This window comes from Zootoca vivipara, chromosome 8 (genome assembly GCF_963506605.1).
Source record: "Zootoca vivipara chromosome 8, rZooViv1.1, whole genome shotgun sequence".
Taxonomy (NCBI): Eukaryota; Metazoa; Chordata; class Lepidosauria; order Squamata; family Lacertidae; genus Zootoca; species Zootoca vivipara.
Window position 1 is genome coordinate 17692587 of NC_083283.1, and position 27643 is coordinate 17720229.

General features: G+C 41.3%; 1 protein-coding gene across 1 annotated transcript in view; it reads left to right on the forward strand.

Annotated features, from left to right (window-relative positions):
- The window catches only part of CSMD3 (CUB and Sushi multiple domains 3), a 584303-nt gene that overhangs the window by 539022 nt on the left and 17638 nt on the right, over window positions 1-27643 (forward strand). Inside the window, exons 58-65 of the mRNA XM_060277658.1 lie at window positions 2418-2600; window positions 6185-6361; window positions 11186-11365; window positions 12377-12550; window positions 18239-18412; window positions 18750-18823; window positions 24281-24392; window positions 25341-25520. Of these exons, the coding sequence (XP_060133641.1) occupies window positions 2418-2600; window positions 6185-6361; window positions 11186-11365; window positions 12377-12550; window positions 18239-18412; window positions 18750-18823; window positions 24281-24392; window positions 25341-25520 (1254 nt within the window). The remainder of the gene's footprint in view (window positions 1-2417; window positions 2601-6184; window positions 6362-11185; window positions 11366-12376; window positions 12551-18238; window positions 18413-18749; window positions 18824-24280; window positions 24393-25340; window positions 25521-27643) is intronic.

Consider the following 27643-nt stretch of genomic DNA (forward strand, 5'->3'; position numbering starts at 1 on the left):
AGTATGTGAATGTGCTTTTGCAACCAATTCTATGCTTGTATTAGTTTTGGCTGGAACTTGTTTGCCTTTTAGGAAATTGAAAATCAAAGCCAAATGTCAGTCACAAGATATAGCTGCAGCCAAAGCTAAGTTCCACCATATGAATATAATGAATACTGAGAGGAGAGATGGCAAGTTTCTAATTATCTTTAACATCAAGAATAAATGGTCAGTGAAATAAGACAGTTGACCAGTTGGTGATGAATAATTATATTCTATTACTGAGAAGGGTGTTGAATTCCATATCAAGTGTTTCTACATCACTGTTTCTTTCTCTTGATTTGCTTTTGACTAATATGGTGACAAGTTTAAACGACTTGCTTTACTTTTTACATAAGGGGATGGTTGCCACTAATACTTAATAGAGCAATGTTGACAAGAACATTGGGCATGCTGGCTGAAATGGCTGGGAGTGATAGTCCAAATTAGATGGAGGGCACCGGGTTGGCAAAGACTAATGTAGAGAACTGTGATGGTCTGCAGAGAGGGGCAGTGTGTCTCAATGTGTGGAGCAGGGCACAAAAGTAGTATAGTCATGAGGGCCCCTGCCATGGCTTAGAACTCAGACTCCCAATGTCAGGAGCAAGAATCTGGTGGCATCCAGAATAGGAAAGACTTGGTGCAGGAAACATCAAAGACACTCAAGCAACCATCCCACCAGATTCCTGAGAATCCAATCTTGTAAAGTAGCTACTAGAACTCAGCATATTTTGACAGACTCATATGTGCTCATTTGGACATGCCACTTCACTAAAAAAATGCTTCCAAAATGCTGCCTTGATCCTCTAATTTTGATCCACTAATTTTCCAAACTCAAGGAATATTAAATTTAATTGATGTTCTGCCTGATCAAAATTTCTGAATTTCAAACTCATAATTAAATTTTGATGGGAGTGTTTTGCGCATTAAATTCAAGTTACTGCTTTATGAACAAAATAATAGGATATCTGTCCCTGAAAAGCAAGAGTCCTATGTTGTCCTTTCAAAATATTCCCTTTATGCACTTTGATCTATAGCATAGCTGTAAAAAGACACAATTCTGTTCATTAAAAATCACTATCAGGAAGACGTTTTGCAATGTAAAATGATTATCACTTCAGAGATTCCATGGCAGGCAATAACCCTTCTGACCACTACGTGGAGGCCTCCTTTGGGTCTGTAACCGAGCCATTTTTCCTGCTGCCATAGCGTCAATGTGGACACCATTACTATATAAATCCCACCTTCTCCTATTCGCATTCTGAGCAGTTGCTCAGTTGTTTGGGAAGATCAGTAATAGTAATAGTAATAGTAGCAAAGAGGTGGTTCACCCTGACCCAGTGCAGACATGAAACTGTTGATCCCTTTGATATGGTGAAAATATCAGCAATGAACCCTTTGTTCCTTTGATGACCAGCAACCTGCCTCTCTTGATGGTCATTTGGGGGACTACATTGGCTGTGGGGCCTGGACTTCAGCTCTGAAGTGCACCCTTTGCTGCACCACTGAAAATGTTGACAAGTGCGTGAATATTTGCTGACAATATTTTTTTCTTTCTTGGTTTGTATGAGTGTTTGCAAGATCTTCATGCTCAGAATCTCACTGGAGCTTAGAAAGCCATTTCTCCACTTTACTATATTATATTTTTAATGTATCACCTGACTGAAGCACCTCGATAACTTTCACTTTACTCTTCCTTTTAAGACTATTGCATAGCATACCTTACTTGAGTGATGCATGTTAATGTATCGCAAATTGATGAACAGTGACTGTCCTGCAAATTATTGGCCATGAATCACTTGAAATTTCTATCAAACTCGATTATGTGCTGTCAATAATCCCTGAATAAAATCACAACACATTAAATGGGTACAGGTTCTGCATACTGTTTCAGTATACAGATGACTCTGTATATGTACAACCTATGTACATTTAACGTGCATGATTTCAACTTTACGCACTTGGCAGCCAGCCATTGAAATAGCACAAATTAAATGCGCAGAAAGCAGAGAGCTTAAAAGCTCTTTCCACACTGTGTTTTCCAAGTGCAAAAAAAGAGAATGCTTTTAAGCTGTTTGCCTTCTTAGGGTTGGGGAGGGAGTAAGGCTTTGGAAGGTAATATTGCTTTTGCGGGAACAGTTCTGGTAATAGTTTTGACTATACATGATTATGGCTTTACACACCATTCCTGGAACGTAGCTCCCATGTAAGATGTGAGTGAACTGTATTTTGATATTTGCATCGATTATAAATTGCCTTCAATTGTTATGCCACTTGGATACTTATGTACTTAAGATTTTTTTTTCATCCATTTCAGTTATGAAAACAGCAGCAGCAGTGTAATGCATCACCTTTTTTGTGTATTCCCTCTGAAATAATCTCTGTACCACAAATTCTAGGTGACAATGCAGGATCCTGTGGTGATCCTGGAATCCCAGGTCACGGTTCTAGAGAACAAACCAACTTTAGAATTAAAAGTATTGTGCAATTCTCTTGTGAGCTTGGATACACCCTTCATGGATCGGTGGAAAGAACATGTATGGCAAATGGAAGTTGGACAGGAAAGCAACCAGAATGTAAAGGTAAATCTCATTTTGTTGTTGTTTAGTCATTTAGTCGTGTCTGACTCTTCATGACCCCATGGACCATAGCACGCCAGGCACTCCTGTCTTGCACTGCCTCCCGCAGTTTGGTCAAACTCATTTATGATTGGAATATAATACAACACAGTATTAGTAAAAAGAAGTGCTCAGCACAACAGTGCTTGAAAGTTAAAGAGCTTAAGTGATCATTTTGTTTTAAATAAGCCCAGATACTTTTAATTAATTTGTGGAATGCTGTCCCCAAAGAGGCTCATCTGATGCCTTCATTACATAACTTTAGGTTCCAGATTTAAAAAAAAAAAACATTCCACTTCTTCCAAGCCTTTCATTAATGAAATAAATCATGACCTTATAAACCATTGAGGGGGGTAGTAATGATTTTTGTTTGTCACTATGTTATGTATTTTAATGTTTTTCTACTGTAAACCTCCCTGTGGTCCTTGAATGAAGGGTGGTATAGAACAATATTCACTCATTATTATTCAGGGTAATATCCCTGCCTCGCTCTACCCTTGCCCTACTTGGGCCATCTCAAGCACTTTCACCCTGATCCCTGAGGGCTGATATATCTTGAGCCAGATTCGCTTGAGCTCCTGCCAGCTTTCCCCTTGTAAATCAGTTTGCTTCAGGGTGCTTTGGGAAGATTATGTTGAGCTGACAAGCTCTGAATTTGTCTGAAGTAGCCCCCTTCAGTGCAAGAAGGATCAGAATCTGATGTACACTCCTACCAAGTGCTGAAGGACAGGACTTGCAGATCTGAGCAGCATCATATGAACATTGCACCTCATGAACATAACAAGAACCTGCTGGGTCAAGCCAGTGGCTCATCCAGTCCAGAATCTTATTATCACAGAGGCCAACTGGATGCTTATGGCAGGCCTGCAAGTTTGACCTGAGTGCAGCAGCTCTTTATCCTCTTTTGATTCCCAGCTGCTGTACAAAAGCACACTGCCTCTGGCAGTGGCAGTAGAACAAATCTGTGGTTTCTAGTGGTCCTCGGTAGCCTTATTCTCCATGAATTTGTCTAGTCCTCTTTTAAAGGCATAAAATAATAATAATAATAATAATAATAATAATAATAATAATAATAATAATAATTTATTATTTATACCCCGCCCATCTGGCTGGGTTTCCCCAGCCACTCTGGGTGGCTTCCAACACAGGGCCGGCTCTAGAGGTAGGCTGGGTGGCACGGGGCAACAGGGCACCAGGCCGGCAGGGGGGTGCCACGCGGCAAAGCCATGCGGAAGCTGTGTTGCGCCCGTCCACCAGGGCGGGGGCGCCAGAGCGATCTCCACACCACGGCGCCAGGCGCCCGACATGCTTGAGACGGCCCTGTTCCAACAGAAAAATGAAATAAAATAATCTATTAAACATTAAAAAGCCTCCCTAAACAGGGCTGCCTTCAGATGTCTTCTAAAAATCTGGTATCTGTTTTCCTCTTTGACATCTGATGGGAGGGTGTTCCACAGGGCGGGCGCCACTACCGAGAAGGCCCTCTGCCTGGTTCCCTGCAACTTGGCTTCTTGTAGTGAGGGGACCGCCAAAAGGCCCTTGGCGCTGGACCTCAGTGTCCGGGCAGAACGATGGGGGTGGAGACGCTCCTTCAGGTATACTGGACCGAGGCCATTTAGGGCTTTAAAGGTCAGCACCAACACTTTGAACTGTGCTCGGAAACGTATATAGCCATCACTACATCTTGAGGGAGCAAATTCCATAGTTTAGTTTCATTTGCCTTCCCACATTTTGCTCATTGGATATATCCCTGAGTTCTAATGTTATGTAGGGTTACCATATTTCAAAAAGTGTAAATCTCAACAACAAAAGCTATTTTATATTAAATTCCCCAAAATCTACACTACTGACATGGGCTGCCAGACATCTGAATTTTCCCGGACATTTCAGCAAATTTCGCCTGGACGCTGTTTACAAGGGCTGAATACAGGCTGTGTCTGGGAAATTCCGGACGTATGACAACCCTAATATTATGAGAAAGGGAAGAGGAAAAAAATTATCCACTTTATTCATACCATGCATTATTTTTATGTCATCTGAAATAATAACACAAGAAAATAGTATTGTTCTGTCATTCTAGGTTGCTGCATAGGCACATAAAGCAATGGAAATCTTAAGGACAAGAGTAATAAAGGGTTGCCTATACCTAGATGTGATTGCAAAATTGAGTTGAAAAACAGTGTCAGAGTTAACGGTTTTAGTTTGCAACAGTAACATCATCACACGAATGGACTGTCTATACAATATTGATTTACATCTGGGCTGTAGGTTAACATTAGCAGAAACAAAAGACAATAACCTTAGATCACTTCAAATGATTTGAAAATACTGAAATGCCATGAAGCAAACAAATTAGAAGAGACCTGCTTTTTCATGACATAAATTTTATGTTGTGCATTGAACTTTCAAGACGGCTGTGATGTCAAAAAATAAAATAATTCTATCAACAAAAGCAAAGAGAAAAGAAAGAGATCTTCCTTTCCCCCAATAACATTGATCAAAACTGAATAACGTGAGTGGGTTAATTACATTTAAATAGAATTATTTGCAGGAGAGGAGCATTGGAAAGTAGGTATCCTTTAGTATAATGCATCCTAATCTTTCATAGCCTTTTGTTGTGGCCAGAGGCTACAGTGTCGAGTTATTACCATCGAGAGTAGTATTTTTCTCAGGAGCTGCAAAATATCAGAGAACACATTCTATGGCAAAATTGGATACAATGATAAAACTAATAAAAATTCAAATATTTGGTTTTTTCAACATGCTACACAAATAAATAATTATAGCATGGTTCCCTTAGAAAGATAAGAATCTACCTTATATCATGCTATATCACTGACCCCTGTAGCTCAGTGTTGTCTACATTTATTAGCAGGAGCTCGCTGGGGCTTCAGCCATTAACTTTCCTACTTGACAATAACGGGGGGGGGGGATGAAACCTTAGGCCTGCATGAAACCTAACCTTTGGTGCTCCAACATTCACTTCTCACCAACATTTCATCTGAAGCTTAAGTGTCAGCATTTTGTGAAGGGGTAGCTCTTCCTCGGGTGAAACGTGGAATTGCTAAGGAGGTCAAAGAGTCCTGGTTAGATGTGTGAAATCCCACAGCAGAAGAAGTTTGCATGTTGGGATGTTGCCAGCAGGTTCCATATAAAACTAATATCAATACAGATGAAGCGGTTCCTCCTCAAGTGAAACCTACGAAGGTTTGAGAGTGCAATAAAGGATATCTAGGCAAGACTAGGGTGATTAATTGCCAGGGGGTATACACTGAATTATGTTCAGTTTATTCTAATTACTCATTGATTGATTTGATTATTTGGAACAATGTGTAGATCAGGCATCCCCAAACTGCAGTCCTCCAGATATTTTGGCGTACAACTCCCATGATCCCTAGCTAACAGGACCAGTGGTCAGGGATGATGGGAATTGTAGTCCAAAACATCTGGAGGGCTGAAGTTTGGGGATGCCTGGTGTAGATCTTCAGTGATTGTTGTTGTTGCCATCTTGTACCTTATTCCTGCATTCCCCACATTTGAATTTCTAGCTGTCCAATGTGGTAATCCTGGGACAACAGCTAATGGGAAGGTGTTTCGAATAGATGGCACAACGTTCTCTAGTTCTGTAATTTATTCCTGCATGGAAGGCTATATATTGTCTGGACCTTCCGTAAGACAGTGCACAGCGAATGGAACATGGTCTGGCTCCTTGCCAAATTGCACAAGTAAGTATCCTTTTTATTATTTAAGATGTTGCAAGTTTCTAATGAACTAAGCCACAACGGGGTGGTGGTAGATTGGGCAAGAGGGTTCTCTGCAAAATATAGGCTTTTCAAATTGTGCTGTTTCCTCTGCTGGCACTGGTTCCATCCATGCTGCTCTCCACTTCTGGGTCCTCTTCTCCAGCTGGGTTCTACTTGTCTTGCATGGTTCTCTGCTTCTGGCTACTATTCACCGCTCCTCTCTGTCCAATATTCAGCTGCCCGACTGAGCTATTGGCAGCTGCTGCAGTCAGCTTAAATACCCCGGTGGTGGACCAGAGTGAAGCCTTGGTTCCTCAGGTCTGCCCAGAAGCAACGTCCCACACCCTGTCCGCCATAGGCCAGTTTGAATATAAATTTGGGGGGGTATCCCATTGTCCCCAGTGGCGTGCTGAGTCCCCACCATAGCTGCCAAGTTTTCCCTTTTCTCGCGAGGAAGCCTATTCAGCATAAGGCAAAATCCCTTAAAAAAGGGATAACTTGGCAGCTATGGTCCCCACCCCCCACCCCGTCTCTCAAGGGGCTGTGGTGGACCATAACTGCTGCATCCCTGGAAGGTAAATTGTTCCTTCTCTGCAATGTTTGGGCTTTTCAAGAGTGCAGACCTTTGAAGCTGCCCCCATGCAAAACAGTGTTGCTATAGTTAGAGATGGGGCCCCCAATTTAATTCAGGGTGCATTTAAAGGCCCGCTTTCTCAAAGAATATGTGAACCAAGCATAGGCATCCTTCAAAATTCACACTTCTCTGAACTTTGCAATGCACCTCTCCAGCCAAGTACCATGCACAAAAATGCCTATACTGTACTAAAGTATGCATATGAATCTGTAAATGGGAGAAAATAACGTACAAATTTCTGTGCAAAAAAAGTATGTGTGTATACAAAATCACATGTAAATATGTGTGTACTAGGAGAAATATGCAAAAGCCTGCTGACAAATTTTAGCTGCCATCTTATTCAATTTGCCTGATAAGTGTTGTAAAGGGCTGTCTTCAAGATTTATTTTAACAATTTATGTAACCCAGTAACACCTCTTGGCAAAATCATATTCTTTAATATGTTTAGTTCATTGTTGCTGTTTTGACCATCATGGTCATATCATCCACAGAAAAAACAGTATTAATAATATATAAATTAATAAAATATTGAAGAACAACATCAACAAAAATATGTCTTAACATTGAAATATACCAAAACACTACCACAAGTAGTAGTAATAATATGCATTATACATGTTATTTAATACGAAATCTGGAAATTCGATGTTTGGAAGACTATTTGCTTTTTCTGCATTTTTGACGTATTGTTCTCAAGGTCTAGGTGCAATGGAAATATTTTTAAATCTATTATCAGATGTCTCTAGCAGCATCCTGAAGTTGAACTTCAGCCAATAGAAGCCTCTAGGGACAGCACTGCAAAGAAAACTGTATGCAGCAAGAGTTGGAAAATGAAGTGAGCTAGAAATAGGATATGCCATGACTAGCTCTTTACTGCAGCTAGGAAACAAACAAACAAAAAAAAAAACAGTTACGGCGGGGGGGCAGTTACTAGTCATGCTCCAGCCACCAAATTCATGTCAACCCAAAAACTTTCTTTCCAGATAGGCTGCCTTAAAATTTAACTGATTTCAGTTGGATTTTAATTCTTATTTTATTGTAGCTTTTTGAAGGGCAAGCAAAAACCTAGCTTGGATTTGAAACATTGAACAATGAATTACAAGGTGTGTTGTTATCAGGGGTGTAGGAAGGGGGGTCGGTGGGGGCGGGCCGCCCCGGGTGTCATCCCAGAGGGGGGTGACAAAATCCCCATGGGCGGATCGCCCCTCGCATGGTTCACCATGGCAATCCCGTGGGCAGATCGCCCCGCCCCAACCGCTCCAGGTGCCGGAGCAGCTAGCTACGCCCCGGGTTATTATGTGTCCTGTGTAACAGAGCTTCTATAGTGTTGTATGCTCCTCACTTCTGAGCCGTAATACCATTTACATATGATAACACTGGAGATGGTGGGTAGTATCCAACCATCTCAGTGCGAGACTTTACAGTTGAACAAGAGAACCCCTCCTGCCTTGCTCTCCCCAGATCTGTTCTGGAGGGTTGGGGGAACCCCTAGGACAGATTTATGGACCTTCCAATTGCATACTGAATACTGTTGTTATTATTATTATTCCAGCAGCATTTTAAATGAATCTCATTTTATAGTTTTAACTTTTTTTTATCTCTCTTTTTTGGTATAGTATTTCTTGTGCCCCACATAGAGATAATTGCAGCTGAGTGGTATTTAAATTGTTGAAATAAATAAAGAAATTGGGGGGGGGCACACACACAAGCAGGAAGGACAGAGAGTTCTGTTGCAAAGCAAGAGATCCATGCATTGATGGGATCCATTATACCACCTGATATCTTTATAATATTTCTTTCATAGTGAGGGTGAGCTGCTAACTGAAACTGTCCTAAAGATATTTGATAGTAAATTGCTTACTCAAATATTCTATGGCGTTGAAATCTGGAGTTCTGATTTGAACTCCATTAAAATTTTAGAAATTCTGCAGAATAATTTTTTTCAGAAGCTGTACTCTCTACCATTAGGATTATCAGCATCAATTATTCGTACAGAATCCAGGTGGCCAACAATTAAGGCAAGCACAGACTGTGCTCAGTTAAAGTATATTTTTTTAAATTGCTACTATTCCTATTGAGCGTTTTCTTGCTCTGTGGTATATGGAATTGGGTGAAAAACAACTCTGGAAAGCAGCTTGTCAATATGTTTTAGACTATTACTATTTTCCAGAACTGAGCTCTGCTTTGACCTTGAATAAGGGATTGGCTCTTCTGGATAGAATCCAAAAGGGACCTGCAACTAATTAGAAACACTCAATTTCCCCTTTGGTATCCACTCTTGAGAACAGAGCATTTTAGAGCTAGTTATCTGACCAAACTCTCACGGCTTCCTTAAGAAATGCTTTCATTGAGCTGCTTTTCCAAGTGATGACCACTGCAGTCTTGGATGGCTGATACAACAATGTCATGTACGCAGGCAGACTTTGCATTTGTGGTCAATCTCAGGTGGGAGACAATCTCATTTGTGGTCAATCTCAGGTGTGGGGGGGGGGCGGAATCAGGAATAAGGAGTTAGATAAAATCACTATAAATTGTTTTGGTGATTGAGAGGTTCAACTAAGCTATATTTGAGTTTGTCGATGTCTCTAGCAACCTCCTGGATGTTGGCTCATATTATGGATGTATGATCTGTATTGTTTTATTGGTAATAATAATAATAATAAATAATAATTATAATTTATTATTTATACCCCGCCCATCTGGCTGGGTTTCCCCAGCCACTCTGGGCGGCTTCCAACCGAATATTAAAAACAATACAGCATCAAACATTAAAAACTTCCCTAAACAGGGCCGCCTTCGTTTGTCTTCTAAAACTAAAATAGTTGCTTATTGCCTTGACATCTGCTGGGAGGGAGTTCCACAGGGCAGGTGCCACTACCGAGAAGGCCCTCTGTCTGGTTCCCTGTAATCTCACTTCTCACTGGTCCTGGCAGCCACTCCCAGTACTGGGGAGTACTCGCCTGGTACTGTTTCTGCGGGTTTGTCATGGCCTTTAGCTAGAACAATAAATTTATACAGAGTTGTTTTAGTAGTAGCCTATAGATCAAAGCCATAAGGGGAGAAAACATCAAATATTCACCGGGACCAACTATCAATGCGTGTCCTACATGGGCCAGCAAAAGGGAAAGTTTATATAAAAATCCCATATAAAGGATTCCATCAAAAAAATACAAAAATGAGGGGGGGGGGTTAGACTGAGTCCAGCACAAAGGCCAAACGGAACAGCTCCATCTTGCAGGCCCTACAGAAAGATGTCAAATCCCGCAGGGCCCTGATCTCCTACGGTAGGGCTTTCCACCAGGCCAGGGCCAGAGCTGAAAAGGCCCTAGCCCTGGTTGAGGCCGATCTGACTTCCTTGGGGCTCGGGACTTCCAAAGTGTTGTTATTTATGGACCTTAAGGTTCTCCGCGGGACATACCAGGAGCAGCGGTCCCGTAGGTACGAGGACCATACTGGCACTATTATTTTTGCCAACATAAATTCCACCAGGTTGCCAGGTCATGTGAGTGAGCTGAATTGGGTTAGAATCCAGCGCAAGTCTCCCTTCCCAGTCCCTCTACAACTCCCCTGGAATGCTGATTTTTTGGGGGGATACTTACATCACCGTAAGCTCCACCACTCTTTGCTCAATTGGCTGTGTCCTATCTCTGGCAGGATGAGGAGGTTTTACTGGCATATCGCCAACTGAGCTGGAATGTGGGTCTTGTGTCAGTATAGCCCAGATGCACCAGGAACCAGCCAGCTGAACCAGGGATCCATCAGATCCTAACCCCCAGCAGATTTTTGGGTTTGGATTGTTTGGAGAGCCAGTGTGGTGTAGTGGTTAAGAGTGGTAGTCTTGTAATCTGGGGAACTGGGTTCGCGTCTCCGCTCCTCCACATGCAGCTGCTGGGTGACCTTGGGCTAGTCACACTTCTCTGTAGTCTCTCAGCCTCACTCATCTCACAGAGTGTTTGTTGTGGGAGAGGAAGGGAAAGGAGAATGTTAGCTGCTTTGAGACTCCTTCGGGTAGTGATAAAGCAGGATATCAAAACCAAACTCTCCTCCTCCTCCTCCTCCTCCTCCCCTTAATAAATGATTGATTTTACCGTTCCACCGCCCTCCAAAAAGAAATATTTCCATCTGCATTCCTTGCCCCTTTATTATCTGTTCTTTAACTCATTTTCTCACAGTAATCAGTTGTGGGGATCCAGGTATACCAGCCAATGGACTGAGATACGGTGATGATCACGTTGTTGGACAAAACATTACCTATATGTGCCAGCCTGGGTACACCATGGAATCCAACAGTTCCCAGATTCGTACTTGCACCACTAATGGCACATGGAGTGGAATGCTCCCAGCATGTAAAGGTATCATTTTTTATTTGCAGAACTTTTCTTGTGCAATTCTCTCTAATGGTTCGTTTTGGTACAGCATACCTGTTCAGTTAATCAGCTGTGTCCTGAGATCTGCACAATCTCCTCCTTTCTGCAGTCTCAGGCATCAACCCAAAGTACAAAAAAAATATCCATTGCTGGTGAGTAGGCATGAGATGGATTTTGAGACAGTTGGAATCAGGACTGGAGTTATAGTTTCCAATGGGGTCTAAGTGTTTCGGAAGCTACAGGACGGGCCACTTTCCAGCAGTTTCTGGACCCATTTCTATGTCCTGAGCACATCTAGCTCTGATCCAACAAGGAAGTTTAGTTCTTTATTGGCAAAGCACTTGATTACATCAGCTACCCAAAAATGCCTCTCCAAAGTTTGATGACACATTGAAGGTGGGCAGAATCACCCAAATTAAGGTGAAAGTCCACCCAATTTGCAGCAGCTCCCCCTTCTCCCTCCACACCAACATTGTTCAGGAGGACACCCTTATCCTCCAAAGAGGCTTATTGATGATTAGGATACTGCATGGGGCACTTTCCTTCCGTGAACTCCCTTAAGTTAACTTACCTTAAGCTTCTACTGGCATGGTAGCTAAAAACAATTAATAATATTGAAAGGTCATTTCCTTTTAAAGAAAGAAAGCTAAGAAGAGGTTTAAGAAATGCAGCACTGAGTTATGCAGCAAATTCAAATGTATGGAGTTTTGTATGTGCGTGTGACAAATCCTTAATTTTGTTTCTTTAACACCTTTCCAAGTTACCTTTTGTTGTCAAGATTCAGCACTCAGCATCACATATATTAAATTATAAGAAAGCAAGGTGTTTCATGAAATAACTTGCAAGGAAATGTGGTTATTCCAGTAGTGAAACAACTCCAAAAAATTATTTTGCGCTCCAAAAATGTTAAATTGGCACATATGGTTCTCCTACTAACTACAGACACTGGGGACATTTGCAGATGCTGTGCCTAATGACTCTAAATGTTTTTTACAGCTGTTACCTGTCCAACTCCACCCCAGATTTCTAATGGAAGGCAAGAAGGGACAAATTTTGACTGGGGATTTAGTATTAGCTATGTCTGCTCTCCTGGCTACGAACTATCTTTTCCAGCTGTTTTGACCTGTGTTGGGAATGGAACATGGAGTGGAGAAGTACCTCAGTGCTTACGTAAGTAGCTGTTTAATTATTGCATTTCATTCTGAGAGTTATGTCAATTAGAAAAAAAAACTTTCTTTAAAATAACACATTTTGATAATGTGCCAGAAGGTAGGTGCATAGATAAGGGATGGGGACCTTCCAGCCCTCCAGATGTCGAACTGCAACCTCCTTGACCTCTGACCTTTGACTGTGGTGACTGAAACTGATCAGAATTAGAGTCCAGCACCATCTGGAGGAACAGTGGTTCCCCATCCCAGATCCACAATGTGTTACAGGCTCATGGGCTGAGCTGGGGCTGTGCTGACTCAACCACTGAAATGTAAACTGGCAGAATTTTACAGCAGCAAAAAGAGGTTATTCTGGGGAGAGAGCAAGATACCCACCTATTTCAACCTCTTTCAGCTGAGTCATGTGATTTGGCAACACAGTGGGACTTGTACTGGCCCAAAGAGTGGGGTAAAGGTAAGAGGTAAAGGACCCTTGGACAGTTAAGCCCAGTTGAATTTGACTATGGGGTGCGGCACTCATCTCTGCTTTCAGGTCGAGGGAGCTGGCATTTGTCCATGGACAACTTTCCATGTCCTGTGGCCAGCATGACTAAACTGTTCTGGTGCACGGAACACCGAGAAGAGTGCCAGAGCACATGGAAACACCATTTACCTTCCCGCTGCAGTAGTACCTACTTATCTACTTGCACTGGTATGCTTTCAAACTGCTAGGTTGGCAGGAGCTGGGATAAAGCAACGGGAGCTCACGCTGTCAGGCAGATTTGAATTGTCGACCTTATGATCTGCAAGCTCAAGAGGCTCAGTGGTTCGGACCACAGCACCACCTGCATCCCAATCAATGTCAAACTCCATTTTAAATACTTGTTTTCTCTCTACCAGACTCAGGCCAGCTCAGAGTTTGAGATAGGGTAACTCTGCTGGCTTGCTAAACTTAGGATTGCTTTTAAAGTTGTTTGCTTGGGTTCTCTAGTTTCATTTCTTTTACTTTTTTCCCTTTTACTGCTTTTACCTTGGTCATGTCTATATATATATATATATATATATATATATATATATATATATATATATATAGGACTCCACTATGTGACTAAGTGGTACTGTTCATGTTGCATCATTTCTGGGACAATGCTCTACATTGGGTAATTGAATAAAATTTATGTGGTGTCTCCATCAGTGACTGTAAGCTTGCCGGGGTGGCCTCTGGAATCCTAGGTGGTCCACCATTGGGACCTTTGCCAAGGGCTATAACCTGAAGCTGGCCCTGGTGGAAGGGAGAGCTGAATCAGAATGATGTTTTACATTCATTAAAAGATAAAGGTAAAGGGACCCCTGACCATTAGGTCCAGTAGTGACCGACTCTGGGGTTATGGCTCTCATCTCGCATTATTGGCTGAGGGAGCCGGCGTACAGCTTCCAGGTCATGTGGCCAGCATGACAAAGCTGCTTCTGGGGAACCAGAGCAGCACACGGAAACACTGTTTACCTTCCCGCTGTAGCGGTACCTATTTATCTACTTGCACTTTGACGTGCTTTCAAACTGCAGGAGCTGGGACCGAGCAATGGGAAATCATACCATTGCAGGGATTCGAACCACAAACCTTCTGATCGGCAAGCCCTAGGCTCTGTGGTTTAACCCACAGCGCCACCACGTCCCTTTACATTCATTAGCTTGAGACAAAAACATTTTTACCGCTTAGGGTCCTTGTTTTTGTAAACCATGAGTATTCCAGTTTCTAAGGAGAACATAGACACAGAAGAGGAATCAATGACAGTGTTTCGTCTCATATTTTGCACTGGTAAAACAATCTTGTGAAATATGACAAAAGTGACACCAGAAGCAAGTATGAGTCAGCGCTCTACTCAGGCAACACTCTGGCTAACATCAATAAGGACTGGGCCTGCCAGGAGTACAGAAGAGACTTCAGGCTGCGTCTCTGACAATTGGACTTTTTGTTTCAATATTATATTAAATTACCTGTTTTATACAGAATTTGTTTTATTATCATAAAATTGCTGACATTGATGGATTTTGCACTGCTTCAGATTTCATTACAATAACAAATGTATGCTGGCTCTTTACACTGTGCTTCATGCATAGATTTTTCTTCTTTTAAAAAAAACAAAAACACACCACTAACCTTTTTATATATATATAAAAAAATAAGAAATAATAACTTCAGTGGGTTTGATTACCTGAGAAATGTAGCTCTCTATGTATTGTGCCAGCGAAAGAATATTGCAAATGCTCTCTATGTATTGTGCCAGGGAAAGTACTAATAGGAACATATGGGAAGCTGATGATGTGACTCAGCCAGGAGTTTGAGGCTATTAGGGAAAGGGGTACCTTGGTTTACAACCATAATCCATTCCAGAGGTCCGTTTGTAAACCAAAACAGGTTGTAACCCAAGGCGCGCTTTCTCCAATGGGGCCTCCAAAAATTTTTTGTTCGTAATAATAATAATAATAATAATAATAATAATAATAATAATGGGTTGTAATCCAAAAACAGTTTGCAAACTGGGACACGCACTTCCGGGTTTGATGTGTTTGTAATCCAAAACATATGCAAACCAGAATGTTTGCAAACCAAGTTACCACTGTATATATTTGGAGCGCTGTACTGACGGATCCTATGCATCTTCCCTGAAAAGCGGAGTCCCACTGAATTCATTACACCCAATGACTCATCCAAATTAAGTTGGAATCCCAAGCTATTTAACCCAGAAGTAGTCTCCTGGCAACAGTGAGATCATGAACCCCACAGTGCTATCAAGACTGGGCTTGTGTTGGCAGGCCTTCATGGAGAGGAGGCTAATTGGTGGGAACCAGGGCTGGAGAAATCAGAGTTGGGGACTCTCCCTGCCTCAACTTCAGCCAGCTCAGAAGGTGGAGGAGAGGTGCTGGCTTCAAATCCCACCCCCCTCAACCTCCTATCAGAGCAGAGAGTCTCAGAGGAGCCTGGGGTGGGCTAGGGGTAGCCGAGGTGGGGAAAGGAAACTCTAGAGGCAGCAGCAATTGATCAGGACCTAAAGGTTGTAACTTTATTATTCAATAAAGATTTTGCAGGCATCTATTCATAACTTACTACTATATTCAGTACTTTTTCAGGGGTATGCATACCCCTCAACATTTTATGAATCTAAGTTTGGCCTCATTGAGGGGCATAGCTTCCAAGTCTCCCATTTTTCGCGGAAAACCCCCGGATTTTAATCCGTTTCCCGCTGTTATCCCAAATAGAAAACAATCCCGAAAATCCCCTGGATTTCCTACCTGCCAGGGAGGCTCCATTTCAGGTGCCGCTCTGCCCATGTCTGGGCACCGGAAAACGGGCAGCGTCGGCACCGGAAGTTGCTTCTACACATGTCCGGACATGCATAGAAGCGACTTCTGGTGCCGCGCCACTGTTGATCCCGCATTTTTCAGCGGGAGACTTGGCAGCTATGTTGAGGGACAGTATTTCAATATGAGTAGGAAATGAAGTACCCCTAAACATTTTTTTTAAAGAAAAAAATCACTGGCTATATGTCTTGCTTTTTATTTGCCTAATTATATAGCAATATCAGAGATGCTTGTTTTGAGCAGGCACAATTGCTCAAGAATAAATCAAGGTGGGAAACAGTAGCTTGTCTAACTTGTAACTACTTGTCACACAATTCAGCACTTCCTAATTACCCAGCTCACTGTCTTCTTATAGGATTAAAGGATTATGTTCTGTATTGAGTCAGACCATCGGTCTATCTAGTTCAGAATTGAACTACCCTGACTGGTAGCAAGGCTTCAGAGTTTCAGATAGGCGACTTCTCTGTCCTACCTCAAGATGGGGTGGGGTTGGGGTTGAACTTGGGAGCTTTTGCATGTAAAGTATGTGTGATCTACCAGGTAGCAATAATTATTGTTCTAGTTCCCAGTTTTATTCCAATGGAACAATTTATATTTATCTATAAATCTACTGTTACATATCCTCAGCCTTTCAGCTATGGTAGATCTGTACAGTACATCCAAGCACACAAATTAAAGTCCTCAACTTTTCTTCCAAGTCTGTCTGCATGGTATTATGGGTGATAAGTCAAAAGTGAAGGTCCATTTGTCAGTTGTTCTCAAGAACCAAGCTGGGCGTCCAGCATTATGGAGAGAGGTGAGATCTTAACTGGCAAATCCACAGATACTAGCGGCATCCTATGATGATTCATGTGAATGTGATGGTATATTTTCAGCCATCCCCATCATGCAGATTGCTGCTGTGACTTAATGGCTGCACCCATGGGCATGCCATGTTAGACATTATGTCATTCATGTGGCTGCATCCCTGGGGCTACTTTGCATGGAATAATCTGAAACAAACCAGTATATTTTCAACAGTCTGCTATTTTCACATCCTTGGCTTCCTTTGAGTTGAAGAATTATTTCCTGTCGCTCAACTATATCAGAGAGGATATCTGCCATGGTTTGGTTGCATTCTGGACTGTCTCCCCAGTTAATTGCAGCATAAGATAGAAGTGTTATTAATTATCTCTTTCACACATGGTCAGGTTGCTTTGGTAATTAGTGAAGTGCAAACTTCTGTTGGGGAAAAGAGGAAAAACCCCAGAACTTGGTCTGCTACAAATGGTAATGTTTCTTTTGCATACCTCTGTATTCTAGGGAAAAATAAGAGTGATGTGAATTGCTATGGTGTCTAGTTTCCATGGTTACCTATTCAGACAGGGAGTTACTAAGCATCCAACAATAGCATATAGCTGTGGAAAGGCTGAAGAAGGAGAGAGAGAAAAGATGAATGATGTTCCTCCACAAATTCCTCCTGCAAAAAATAACCCAACTCCCAGAATGCTATGAATTAGATCATTTATTTGTGTGAGGAATAATTCAAAATTTGTTTTTGAACTTTTGGGTTCTTATTAATACAAAGGAGCAGTAATAAATAAAAAACACAACATCATTGAACCCTCTGCATAATAACTACACATACTCAGTAGCTCTTGACATCCAGATATGAAGTGGACATGAGTCTCTAACTCTTTGCTATGTGTGTGTACATGCACATGAATAGTGGGCTATGTTATTGTTAGGTGGATTTGCTGTTTTTCTAGAAAAAGATGCTGGAACTCACCATGAACCCTTGTTCTTTTATAACTGAGAGGTGCCAGAACTGAGATCCGGTGAGTTGTGTCTGGAAAAAAAATCCTGGATTTGTAGCTGGTTAACTGTGCTACCCAATGGTCCCTCATTATCCTGAGGAAAAAGTAGCAAGTGGAGTGCTGCAAAGTTATGACCTGGGTTCAACATCTATGACTTGGATAAAGGCATTTAGGGGATGTTCATCAAGTATGCATATGACAGGAAGCTGGGACGGGCAGCTAATACTTCAGAAATTAGAATGAGGATTGAAGATGACCTTAACATTTTGCAGAACTGGGTCTAACAGATGTTGGATGCCCATCTGTCTGGGATTCTATAGCTGTCATTCCTTCATTTCAGGGGATTGGGTTAAAAGGCCCTTAGGGTCATTTTCAACTCTACAGTTCTATGATTCTGCTCTCTAAAATTCCACATCAGATAATGGAGCAGTGAAGGAGACAGAGTAGGAAACCTTGTGTTGCCATTCTATATCTCCAAACAAATTAATCCAATGGACTCGGAAGCAATAACTATCAACATATTTTCCATGTATTTCTTTTTTCTTCTCCACAGCAAAGTTTTGTGGTGACCCAGGAGTACCTGGTCAAGGCAAACGGGAAGGCAAGAGTTTCATTTATCAGTCAGAAGTCTCTTTCAGCTGTAATCTTCCATTTGTGCTGGTTGGGTCTAGTACTCGGATATGTCAAGCAGATGGCACATGGAGTGGATCATCTCCTCGTTGCATAGGTACAGTGGGATCTGTCCAAATTTGTTGCATGCTCTTCTCCTTTCTTTACACTTTTCACTCATGGGCCCATTTTCACCGGACACAATCCACAACATCTACTTGTGTAGCAAAGGGTGTTGATTCCTGCAGACTGGCTCCCAAGGGTAGAGTACTGAATATTTGCTCGAATATGCCTCTGTATACTACCATTTCAGTTGCATTAATCAGTTTTGAGAATAATATTTGAGCACCTCAGTTTAAATGCGGACAGTTTTGAAAATAGTTTGCATGGATTTGGTTGCAAACCATTAGGAATTTAACAAGCCCTTTACTTTTACAATTTTCTCCTTGACTTAGAACCCACCCGTACAGCCTGTGATAACCCTGGAGTACCACGTCATGGATCACAAAACAATACATTTGGCTATCAGGTAGGAGTGATAGTTGAATTTACATTTCGCTCAACAACTGTGGACTGTTGAGAACCACCCCTGCTTTACCAAACATTTGTCAGCAATGTCCGAGAAGTTGTTAGTTGTGCATTGCTGATTCTCGTTCCTTGTTTTACATTTCTTAAAATGCTACAATATTTTCTTTCTTTTTGTTTTGTTGCCACCTAAGCATAATGAGTCTGGAAAAATGAGCATGGATGGCTCTACTGTGGTCTGAAACTGATCAGTTATCCGAAAGTCTGGAAATCTTTGAGCCCAGAGTTTATCATTTCAGTTAGTTTTATATATCATTCAATTTTTATTTTATTTTCTCTCTAAATTTTATTGACATTATTAACAACCCAAAAGTGCAGTAGTGGGATTATGGATCCTCCAACCCTGTGGGAACTCACAATCTATATGAGGTTTTCCCCCTGTGATTTATTATGTTGGTATGTTATTAATTCTGATAATCTATGGGTTTCAATAGATCATGCTCAAATTTATGTGAATGAATGGCAATTTCAGTTTATAGGATCTTTTACTGTCACCCATACTTTTTCAAATTTTAAATTTAAACAAATATTTTCATAACATGTTTGTGCCCCATTTTTAGAGTAGAATACTTTGCCCCCATTTAATAGAAATAAAACGGTAGCCAATCTCATGCTGTTTGGAAACATACTGTGGAAGTTTTGTTTTTAGACCTGTAAATGAAAAAAAAATCCCATTAAACATGAAAGACCTCCATATTTGTTCACAGAATAAAAGTCTCATAAAGAGAGATTCTGATTGCTCTGAAGCTAAACTGATACAATGCAAACATGTCGCCATGTTATCAGTAAAGTATAGAAAAAACCAAGTTCTGGTAGAATTTGCATTGATTTATACTATATTGTAATGCATAAAATTCTGCATTAGAAAGTGCTCATAAAGGCTTGGGTGCAATGGCAGTAATGCCTTGGGATCTTCCATAGCACAGCGAGCATCTGTGTTTGCAAATATCCGGCACAAATTTTAAAGATAGTTCAGTGTTTAAGGCTGCAATCCCAAGCACAGTTACCAGGGACTATGCCCTACTGAACACACTCTTGACTTACTTTCCAAGTAAACATGCATGAAATTGTACTGTAAGTGCATCTGCCACTTAAAAAAGCCTTCTGGCAGAATTTGTAGGAAGCAACTTGAAAGAGTGAAGAAGACAGTAGTGCTGAGCCCGGAGGAAATGAAAGGGATGAATAGTAGGGATAGATATTCAGTAAATACAGTAGGAGAGATAAAGTAGCCAAGGGAGAAGAGAAAGGAGCTTTGAAAGGCAGTAAAGGAGATTCAGAGCTTTGGGAATTGAGCAAGGATGACCCATATATTTTCAAGCTTTTCTCCACAGCCACAAAGGATCAGGAGCTTCTATTTTTAATGAAGCAGGAGTGGGAGAGATACTGTGTTCTGCCTCCATGGTCAGGGACACACTGCTTCTGAATACCAGTTGCTAGAGACCACCAAAGGGGAGAGCGCTCTTGGGCTCAGGTCTTACTCGTGGGCTTCTCATAGGAATGTGGTTTGCCACTGTGGAACATACTCTTACAAAAGTTGGGTGCCTCCCCCTCTCTATGCCGAGCAGTAGCAAGAGTCCATGGGGTTGCAGGCACTCCCCCAGGGTTAGTGCTCCTTTGGAGAATCGAGAGATGGCAGAGAATGTTGTTGTTGTTTAGTCGTTTAGTCATGTCGGACTCTTCATGACCCCATGGACCATAGCACAACAGGCACTCCTGTCTTCCACTGCCTCCCGCAGTTTGGTCAGACTCATGTTGGTAGCTTCAAGAACACTATCCAACCCAAAAGTGGCGGAATTTTGGAACCAGATATATGAAAAATTAAAAAAAACTTCTAAAATGTACATTTAAAAAAATCCCCGAAACCTTCCTCTTAAGTATGACCCCACCAGACATACCAAAGGATAGAGTAAATATCCTGCTGTACGCATGTGCAGCGGCAAGGGTATTAATTGCGTCAAAATGGAAAGGAGCTAGCTTACCAACAATCCAGGAATGGCAAGAAAAGTTAATTGAATATTTAAAAATGGCAAAATTAACGGCAATAATTAGACACGTTCCGAGGCAAAAAATAATAGGCGAATGGAAGTATATTCAAGATTACTTGGAGAGAGAAGACATAGAGGTTAATTTAGCGAAATGCTTAGATTAGAACTTAAAAGGAGAAAATAAAATAAACCTAAAGTGAAAGTTTGATATGGAACAGATCAGGAGGAACAGCAAGAAGGAGAGAAGAAACAAAGGAACGCGTATTGTAAATAACAGGAAGTGATTTTTATTTTTATTTTTTTCCTTTTTTATTTTTTTCTATTTTATTCTGTTGTAGCTTTGTATATGTTTTTTCTTGTTTTTTACAAATTTACTTTGTATATAATTTGATTATTTTCATTACTTTTTGTCCTTTTGTCCCTTTCTTTCTTGTTATGTATGTTTTTAAAAATTAAATAAAGATTTATTTATTTTTTAAAAAAGAACACTATCCAACCATCTCGTCCTCTGTCGTCTCCTTCTCCTTGTGCCCTCCATCTTTCCCAACATCAGGGTCTTTTCCAGGGAGTCTTCTCTTCTTATGAGGTGGCCAAAGTATTGGACCCTCAGCTTCAGGATCTGTCCTTCCAGTGAGCACTCAGGGCTGATTTCCTTCGAAATGGATAGGTTCGATCTTCTTGCAGTCCATGGGACTCTCGAGTCTCCTCCAGCACCATAATTCAAAAGCATCAATTATTCGGCGATCAGCCTTCTTTATGGTCCAGCTCTCATTTCCATACATCACTACTGGGAAAACCATAGCTTTAACTATATGGACCTTTGTCGGCAAGGTGATGTCTCTGCTTTTTAAGATGCTGTCTAGGTTTGTCATCGCTTTTCTCCCAAGAAGCAGGCGTCTTTTAATTTTGTGACTGCTGTCACCATCTGCAGTGATCATGGAGCCCAGGAAAGTAAAATCTCTCACTGCCTCCATTTCTTCCCCTTCTACTTGCCAGGAGGTAATAGGACCAGTGGCCATGATCTTGGTTTTTTTTTTGATGTTGAGCTTCAGACCATATTTTGTGCTCTCCTCTTTCACCCTCATTAAAAGGTTATTTAATTCCTCCCCACTTTCTGCCATCAAGGTTGTGTCATCTGCATATCTGAGGTTGTCGGCACATAAGGAGCACTTTATATAGATAGGAAAACCACATATATTACTTTGTTGTACTGTTGATCTTTACTGAACAGCTGAACAGATTGTACAAATGCAAAATATATTTTGGGTGTCAGATTTTACCAACTTCATCTGCAAGCTTCCAAAACAAATAGCTTCCATGAAATGAACTGTGGGCTTGAAATATTTGTGTAGAGGTACTGCTGGTAACGTAAGAAATTGTTTAAAGCGCTCTGACAATAAGCCATTACAGGACAACACGGCACTGAGCTGAAATAACTTGGATTTATTTGGATAAATCTGTCATGTATGCAATACTTTTAAGCTCAATTCCCCCCCCCATTTATTTTGTGTGCGTGTCTGTACATGTGTGTAAATTCAGCAACTTCTTTTTTATTAAACTTGAAAGGATCCAAGGCACAATCTGAATCTAGAAAGAAAAATAGATCCATTACACTAGTGATAGCCTCATATTAGCTTTTGGGTCAGTTTTATGAATAGCAGTATGAAACTCGGCATGGAGATAAGGAGCAATTTAGAAAGTCATTCTTTTCTGTGAATTTAATGCTTATGAAATGTAGGAAATTGATAGCACAGGAAGATGTGTTTGTTTAGCAACAGAAAAGTGCAGTGTTAGATACAAAACAGAAATGAAAGTGTTTCCCCATTTCTTTTACTTGTTTTGTTTTGTTCTGTGGCTTCTACTTTTCCTGTATTCTTCTCCTTCCTATTTCCTGTCTGACAATAGCCCTCTTCAGTTCAGGCATTCAGTCTGAACTCACAAAGGGCAATCAGGGAAGCACAGGGCATCCCTTGTGGGGTGGAATAACATAATGACAATGTCAGTTACTTAATATACGTAATAAATATTGTAAATTCCATAAGTTATGCTATTTTGCCACAGCCAATAAAATGAAAACCAGTTTACAGTGGAAGATGAACTGCAGCAAACTGCAAACAGTGCTGCAAAATCTTCTTACGTATATACTTACAAGTATATATAAAATGAATTCCCGAAGGGAAGCATACAGTTTGCTGCAGCTTTCAGTTTGTTTACTGTATTTACATCTTCCCCTTCCAAGTGGAGGTGTGTGATGCCAGCACATAGGCTGAATCCCAAGGAGATGGGGTATTAGCACTTGATATTTATAGGAACTGCGGCAAGAGAGGTGTACCTAGTGGGACTCCTTTTGGGTTCCTGTGAAATAGGTTTATCAAAAAGGAGGAAACAATACTGTATGTATTCAAGCAATCAAAAAGACTATGGGCATTCTTCAGCTTGCCCTCATGCAAGGAAAGCTTTTAGCAGACCTAAAAGAGAAAGAGGGTTGGAACTGCTCTTTTTTTTTTTTTTACAAGTCTTTTTACTGCCCTGAGAGAAAACAGAACATGAAACCTATGCTAGGCTATTATTGAAATATTGGTATTTGAAATGACCGTAAACTTATTTGCAATTAGCAGAGCAAATTGAAGTCTGATTGGCTACGTGGCATGTTTATTCTGAGACAGAAACAATGCAATGTGATTATTGCAATATGAATACTGGAAAATTAACAACAGCTTCTCATTCATTGTGCTGCCCTTTTGTGTGCTTATGAGCTGCAGTGCCCCAAACAAAGCCTTACTCCCTTTTCTGCATTATGCCTAGCCACTCGTGTGTGGTTATTCTAGAACCAGCTTAGAGAAAAAGGTATAATTCGAGACATTTCAGAAGACTGTCACTGAAACACTCACGTTGCAGCCTGATCATCTGAAGCTTTCATAACGGTTATTCATCGCTTTTAATTTTCTAGTATCTGTTGCGTTCAAGGGCAGTAATGCTTCCATATGATAAACCTATCCCCAGTTGAATGAGTTTTGATTAACAGGTCATTGGAAGCCACTGTTGTCCCTGGCAGCAGAAAGAAATAAGAATTGTTTGTTGGGTGCAGCCAGGAAATAAAGTGTTTTTCATAGTGCTACTTAAGTGCTTGCAACAAATAGCAATAATGCTTCCAATGATTATTGAATGAACTTGGCTTTTCAGGTGCTAATAGCCAAGAATTGTTGACAGTATAGACTTTTTCTGTCATCTTATTGCAATATCCCCATTGTTCATAGACCCCCTTCGTGCAGCAGATAGCAAAAAATCCCAGTTACCGGTACATCTGAAAAGAAATAGGTATTATTAAAATCAGAGCTGGGGATGGCGTGGGGATATTTTGTGTCAGATTCAACATTTGATTTAGTAATGACCAAATCAATATAATGTTTTCATAGGTGGGGAATATCGTACAGTTTCACTGCAGAAAAGGCTACCTTATTCAAGGCTCTACAACACGCACCTGTCTTCCTGATCTTACCTGGAGTGGTATTCAGCCAGAATGCATACGTAAGTCCATAAGACGTTTCTTCTTGTGACATTCAGTGTGTTTTGGTGGATTGTTTTAAGTTGTTATGTTGGTTGCCACCCTCGTAATTTCTAGTTCAAATGGGGTATATACATGGAATAAAATGATTGATTGATTTTATATATTGCCCTTCCTCCAAAAGAAGCCCGAGCTGGCAAAAAAACAACAACAACCCAAGTAATAAACATATTTAAAAAGAATACAAGGGCAGACTTCTGGTCCTTGATATTAGTGGGTGTTTTGCTAGTGACTTTTGCTGGCTCATTATTTGTACCAAGGTTTGTTTTCCACAATATCCTAATGATATAGCACTGATGTAAACAATTTAAATATCATGAATCAGGCTATTTCAAAAGAAGGTGAAGCACATCGAGACCTGTGTGCCTTTGCTAATTATATTGGGCCCTGAGGCAGGAAGGTTCAAGCCCCCTTTTCCTTTTGTGTCAACCACCTTCGCTTCTGTTTTTAGAAACCTACAGGAGTGGGCACAATTTGGTTTAAATCAGAGGGTTTGTGGCTTTTGTTAAGGGTCCTCTTGCCTCTTCATGTATAACTCAAGCACTGGTCACATCTGCCCTTCAGTGCCATGGTTTATTTCTGTTAGTTTATATTATCATGCTTATTCTTGTACCTTCCTCTCCAAAAGGAGCCCAGGGCAGCTTACAACATTTTTTTTTAAAAAAAAAAACCTGCAAAAATATATATCTGAATACTTTTCTTAAAGTCTTTATTTTTTAAAAAAAGCAACAGTTAATATCCACAGTGCAAACTGCCTTGAGGAATGAGTGTGTTTTGACATTTTGTCGAAAAATAGCCAGAGTGGGGGACAACTAATTTTGTCTGGGAGGAAGATCCTTATGTGGGGAACTATAACTTATATTTTGCCTTGTGTTTGTCACCTATATGATGAGTTGTGGCTTCCTTTTTAGCTCACAACTGTAAACAGCCGGAGTCGCCAGCTCACACGAATGTTGCAGGGATGGATCTTCCCTCACTTGGTTATACCCTGATATACAGCTGCCAACCAGGGTTCTTTCTAGCGGGAGGTTCGGAGCACAGAGTCTGCCGATCTGATGGCACTTGGACAGGGAAAGTGCCTGTATGCGAAGGTAATTTCTTGCATCTCCTCTTCAGTTACTCGGGGCAGAACTGGATAGGATGGGAGACAGAAGGCTGCCCTGACTCTCTGTCTCTCTTTATATATTTTCCCCCTTGTAATTTCCAAGTGATTTGATATTCCATGCCACATATCTTCTCATCCCAGGCAGCCTATGGTGTGAGAAAAGGGATGCACACAGTGATTATGTCACATTACACATGGACCCAGTTTAGATAACCATTTTAACTTGGGTACCCAGTTTGTTGCCCTCCATGTGTTATTTGACTACAGCTCCCATCAGCCAGATATTGTAGTTCAACAACGTCTGGAAGATACCACACTGGCCACCCCTGGTCAGTGGCGGAGGAAGCCACTCAGGCACCTGGGATTGTGGACCCAGGGGCGGGGTGAGCCACCCATAGGGGCAGGATACACTGTGGGGCCACTGGAGTCTGCCTCCCTCCTCCCACTCAGCCGCCCTACAGCTGGGGGAGGGGAAGGCAACGGGTGGACCATTTGGGCAGCACGGAGAGACGTGTGGTGCAGATAGACGAGTGGCTCAGGTGCGCTGCAGGCCCCACAGTGAGTGTCGCCAGGCATTTTGTCACACACACCCCAGTGGTGACACCCAGGGCGACCCGCCCCCACCGCCCCCTTCCTCCACCCCTGCCTCTGGCTACCTGGCTACCATGGTTTAGGTATGTGTGTATGTGATTACATTTGTCTGTTAAGAGTTTATGATTTCATGGTGCAGTGTGTAATGTTAAGTTCAGAAAAGGCAATTGTCCCTAGTGATAATTGTGGATGAGATGAGGTTTAAACATTCGGTTCCAGGTTTAGCATTCTATACACAAAACTGGCTCGTTGTAAATTCTCTAAAAAACAAAACAAAACCCACACACAGAGGGTTCAAGATTTTGTCCAGCATTATTTTCTAGGTGTACAGAGATGAAGAATAGGTAGATAAGCTGTTGGCATCTTTCTTTAAATACTCTTTTCCCTTTACATCTCTGCTGCTTCTCCACCCGGTTTCATTGTTTGTTTGTTTGTTTGTTTGTTTGTTTTTGATAAAGTTTCATGTTTGTAAAATAAGTTAACTGGAGTGCAAATAGTATGAAAGACCAGCCCGGTGTCATTTCGTTCAGTAGTGCAAGTCATTCCGCAGGACAGTCTGCTTCAAAAAGTGTGTTCCGGCACAAACTTGTGGAGCCTTTTTGAGGTTATTGAAACATACAGAAAACCTGAAGGAGCCTGTTTCAAATGGGAAGGTCATTAGGAGAAAAAGCAGAATGTTCCCTTGTCCTCCATTTTCGCTGATGAAAATAGTCTTCGCAAAAATGACTGCACTGGTGACTTTAAAGGAATAAAGAATTGTGTTGCTTTCATCTGTCTCGTAGCGATTCAAGTTACAGAAGACATCATAGTAATAAGGAAAATGTGGCAGCTGCAAAGTTTGTCTGCCTTTATCACCCAAACTTCTCTTTCCTTTCATAGATCCTTTGTCATTTTTGTGCAACCCTGACCTATAAGGAATGCATGACTTTGGTTTGAGAAGATAAAACTGGTATCATTTTCCAAATCCTTTTAAGAATACGGATTAGCGCTTAGGACCTTTTAAAATGCTTGGCAGCCCCACAAGATTTTCTGCAAGGTGCATGGGGATGCCAATGGGTTTGTGACAAGGTTCCATTGACTTAGGCAACCCCCCCCCCCCCAGACAGACAGAGAGAATATACTTTGATTTTCATTTGTTGGCTTATCTGATTCTTATTTGCTGGCTCTCTGATTCTTTGAAATTGTACTTAATTTTCATCTGTTCACTGAACTCATCTTAGAATGCATGAGGCGGTCATAAAAATGAATGAGATGGCCCCACTGACTGTCACCCACTGTGGCCAACCCCATGTTTCCCCCCAAGGAAAACCTCATTATTTGGCCAGTGTGTGAAGGGGTCCTATATAAATTATGTACACACTGGCCCAACAAGTGGATTGTGTGGTGTCCAGAGTAGCCCTCCATATTCTTTACACACACACACACACACACACTTCAAATAAATTAGTGTTGAAAGTATTTCCTTTAAAAAACAATATCCACAAGTGCACCAACCTCAAGTGCCTGGTAGCTAGACTT